This window comes from Miscanthus floridulus, chromosome 17, assembly GCF_019320115.1.
Source record: "Miscanthus floridulus cultivar M001 chromosome 17, ASM1932011v1, whole genome shotgun sequence".
Classification (NCBI taxonomy): Eukaryota; Viridiplantae; Streptophyta; class Magnoliopsida; order Poales; family Poaceae; genus Miscanthus; species Miscanthus floridulus.
Genome location: NC_089596.1, coordinates 27386437 through 27389591, shown reverse-complemented (window position 1 = coordinate 27389591; position 3155 = coordinate 27386437). Strand labels below are relative to the sequence as shown.

Sequence of the window (3155 nt, the reverse complement as noted above, 5' to 3'; positions counted from 1 at the left end):
GCGGCGACCTGCGTGGGACAGGGCTATGGCGGTTTGCGTGGGACAGAGGAGCGCCGGTGATCGTGGGACAGAGCAGCGCCGGTGCTTGGGATGGAGCAGTACAAGGTTTGATTTGTTTTTGAATTTCTTTATATATATGCATGTGTTGGATGTGTTTTTGAATTTTGTTGAGTTTAATCTAATTTTAGGACTGAGTGCAAGGTTTATTTTACTCTCAAAACAGATGGATAGAAGCTGGATTTATGGGACACAATTCACACCTGCATATGTGAAAGGAGTTGAAGAGTTCATGAAATTTGTTAGTGAAAGATACCCCGAAGACAGCCACATACTTTGTCCGTGCAGCAAATGTCTTAATCAAAGTTTACGGCCTCAGGATGATGTAAATGACCATATACACATTTATGGAATGTCAGTTGCATACACCAGGTGGATTCATCATGGGGAGTCGGCAGATACTGTAGTAGTTGAAAATTTGGAGCAGGAGGTCGAAGGAAGTGATCATGACTTTGTGATACATGTGGATGTGGCCGATGATGATTATGATGAGGATCACGGAGTACCAGAGATGATAGGAGATCTGTATGCTACGGCAGAGGCTGATGGAGAACAACCAAGGTTTGCAAGAGTCCTTGAAGATGCGAAGAAGTCACTTAGCCCGGGATCTAGCCATTCAAAATTCTCTTTTCTGGTGAGGATGTTGTATATCAAGTCTCGTTATCGAATTAGCAATACAACATTTTCCACAATGCTAAAGTTGTTGTCATCAGGATACCCTCAGAGTGAGTTGACAAAATCATATGATGAGGCCAAGAAATATCTTGGAGAACTGGGCCTTGGCTTTGAAAACATCCATGTATGCAAGAACAATTGTGTGTTGTTTTGGAAGAGGTATTATAAAGAGAATGTGTGCCCAGTATGCAAGGCGTCTAGATGGCAAGATGAAACTGGGAACAAGCGGGTTCGAGACAAGGTATTGAGACATTTTCCACTTTTGCCAAGGTTGAAAAGAATTTTTGCTTCAAAGCGCACTTCTGAGGAAACACAATGGCACAAGAAAACGAGGACGCCAGTCGACAATGTAATGAACCATCCAGCTGATGGAGAAGCATGGAAGGAGTTCGACACAAGGGAACCAACCTTTGCAGATGATTCGAGGAACCTGAGGCTTGCCTTAGCTACCGATGGATTCAATCCATTTGGCAACATGAGTACATAGTACAGTATGTGGCCAGTGCTTCTAACACCGCTGAATCTCCCACCATGGGAATGCATGAATCCAGCAAACTGCTTTATGTCTTTACTCATCCCAGGTCCAAAATCTCTAGGAAAGGATTTTGATTTGTTCCTTGAGCCCCTAATTGAAGAACTGCTCGATCTATGGAAGGGTGTCAGTACCTACGATGCATGTACTGGTTGGAAGTTTAACCTTCGTGCTGCCGTGCTATGGTGTATACATGATTTTCCAGCGTTGAGCACGTTATCAGGGCGAACAACAAAAGGGTATTATGCATGTATTCATTGCGACAAGGATCCGTTGTCTCGGGCAATAAGGAGTAAAATATGTTACATTGGACATCGTCGTTACCTTCCAAGGACACATGCATGGCGGAGAAGCTTGGCTTTCAATGGTAAGCGTGAAAACAAAGATCAGCTAGGCAAGTTCACTTGGAGGAGGTCCTAGAGGAGCTAGAGAAGGTGAATGATGTCAGGCCAGGGAAGCATCCTAAAATTATTGGAAATAAAAGGAAGCGCAACGAGGGTCCAAGGATTTATAGCCGCAAAGTTGGGTTGTGGAGATTGCCATATTGGAAACATTTGAAGCTTCCACATAATCTCGATGTGATGCACATAGAGAAAAACATATGTGAAAACATTCTTGGCACATTACTCAATGTGCAGGGCAAGACCAAGGACACAACCAATGCTAGGCTAGATTTGCATGATATGGGCATAAGACCTGAATTGCACTTACAGCAGCATGGCAACTCAGTCACTGCTCCACCTGCTCCGTATGTCTTGGGGAAGGATCAGAAAATCGAGTTCTGCAAGTTTCTCAAAGGTATCAAGTTTCCTGATGGATATGCGGCTAACCTAGCAAGATACATAAGTGAAGATGGTTCGAAGGTGCAGGGAAAGCTAAAAACACATTCTTGCCACATACTCCTGCAAAGAATCATACCTGCTGGCCTAAGAGGACTGGTGAGGAAGGATGTATATGAAGCAGTTGCAGAGCTCGGGACCTTCTTCAGGGAACTATGCAGTAGAAATCTGAGGATTGATGTTGTCAAACGGCTAAAAGAAGAAATTCCATTGATCCTATGCAAGCTTGAGAAAATCTTTCCACTTGCCTTCTTTGATGTCCTGGTGCACTTGGCTGTCCATCTTCCTGATGAGGCACTACTAAGAGGACCTATTCAGTATGGATGGATGTACCCAATAGAAAGGCGGCTAGGCACTTTGAAGAATTTTGTAAGGAACAGGGCTAGGCCAGAAGGATCAATTGCTGAGGCATATATGGCAAGTGACACCTTGACTTTTTGTTCTAGGTATATGGAGGATATTGACAATAGATTTAACCATGATGATGGTAGTGATGGAGAGATGCCATTGCCTGATGACATCTCTGTTTTTAAGCATGGTGTTACTCTTGTTGGATCTAATAGGAGCCAGTACATTGATGATGTTGACCTCAATAAGTCGCTGTTTTTTATCCTCCAAAGCGCTTGCTCGGCCGTCCGATCTGCATCAACAGCGCAGAATCCTTGGGGCAGCGGGGCCGGATTGATGCGGCAGAAAAGGGACTGCGCTCGAGTACTAACAAACCCACTTGAATAGCGCAATGGTCTGGCTCTTTGAGTTTGACATCGAGCTCCCGGGTTCGAACCCTGTGGTAGCCAATTTTTTTTGCAACATTTTTTATTAGATATTACGTTCTGTGATTTTCTAAATATTAGCAATAATATGACACTATCTTATTAGTCAAGATAGAAAGGAGCCTTATTTCTATCAGCTAGTGCAAGCTAGGTTGTTTGTTTTGGGCACAAAGCCTTGCTCTCCCCAATCAAGGTATAATAGTTGGGTGGCTAGTGCTGCAAGCAAGCAATTAGCATTTCGTTCACTTAGTGAATATAGAACTATGATCGGTGACGCTA

The 3155-nt window shown here is 43.7% G+C and overlaps 1 protein-coding gene across 1 annotated transcript; it reads left to right on the top strand.

Annotated features, from left to right (window-relative positions):
* Window positions 1-223: 223 nt before the first annotated feature.
* Window positions 224-2838, top strand: LOC136515461 (uncharacterized). The gene is made up of 3 exons (XM_066509041.1): window positions 224-1211; window positions 1314-1390; window positions 1903-2838. Exons 1-3 carry the CDS (start codon window positions 224-226, stop codon window positions 2836-2838), a joined length of 2001 nt encoding a protein of 666 aa, XP_066365138.1.
* Window positions 2839-3155: the final 317 nt, after the last annotated feature.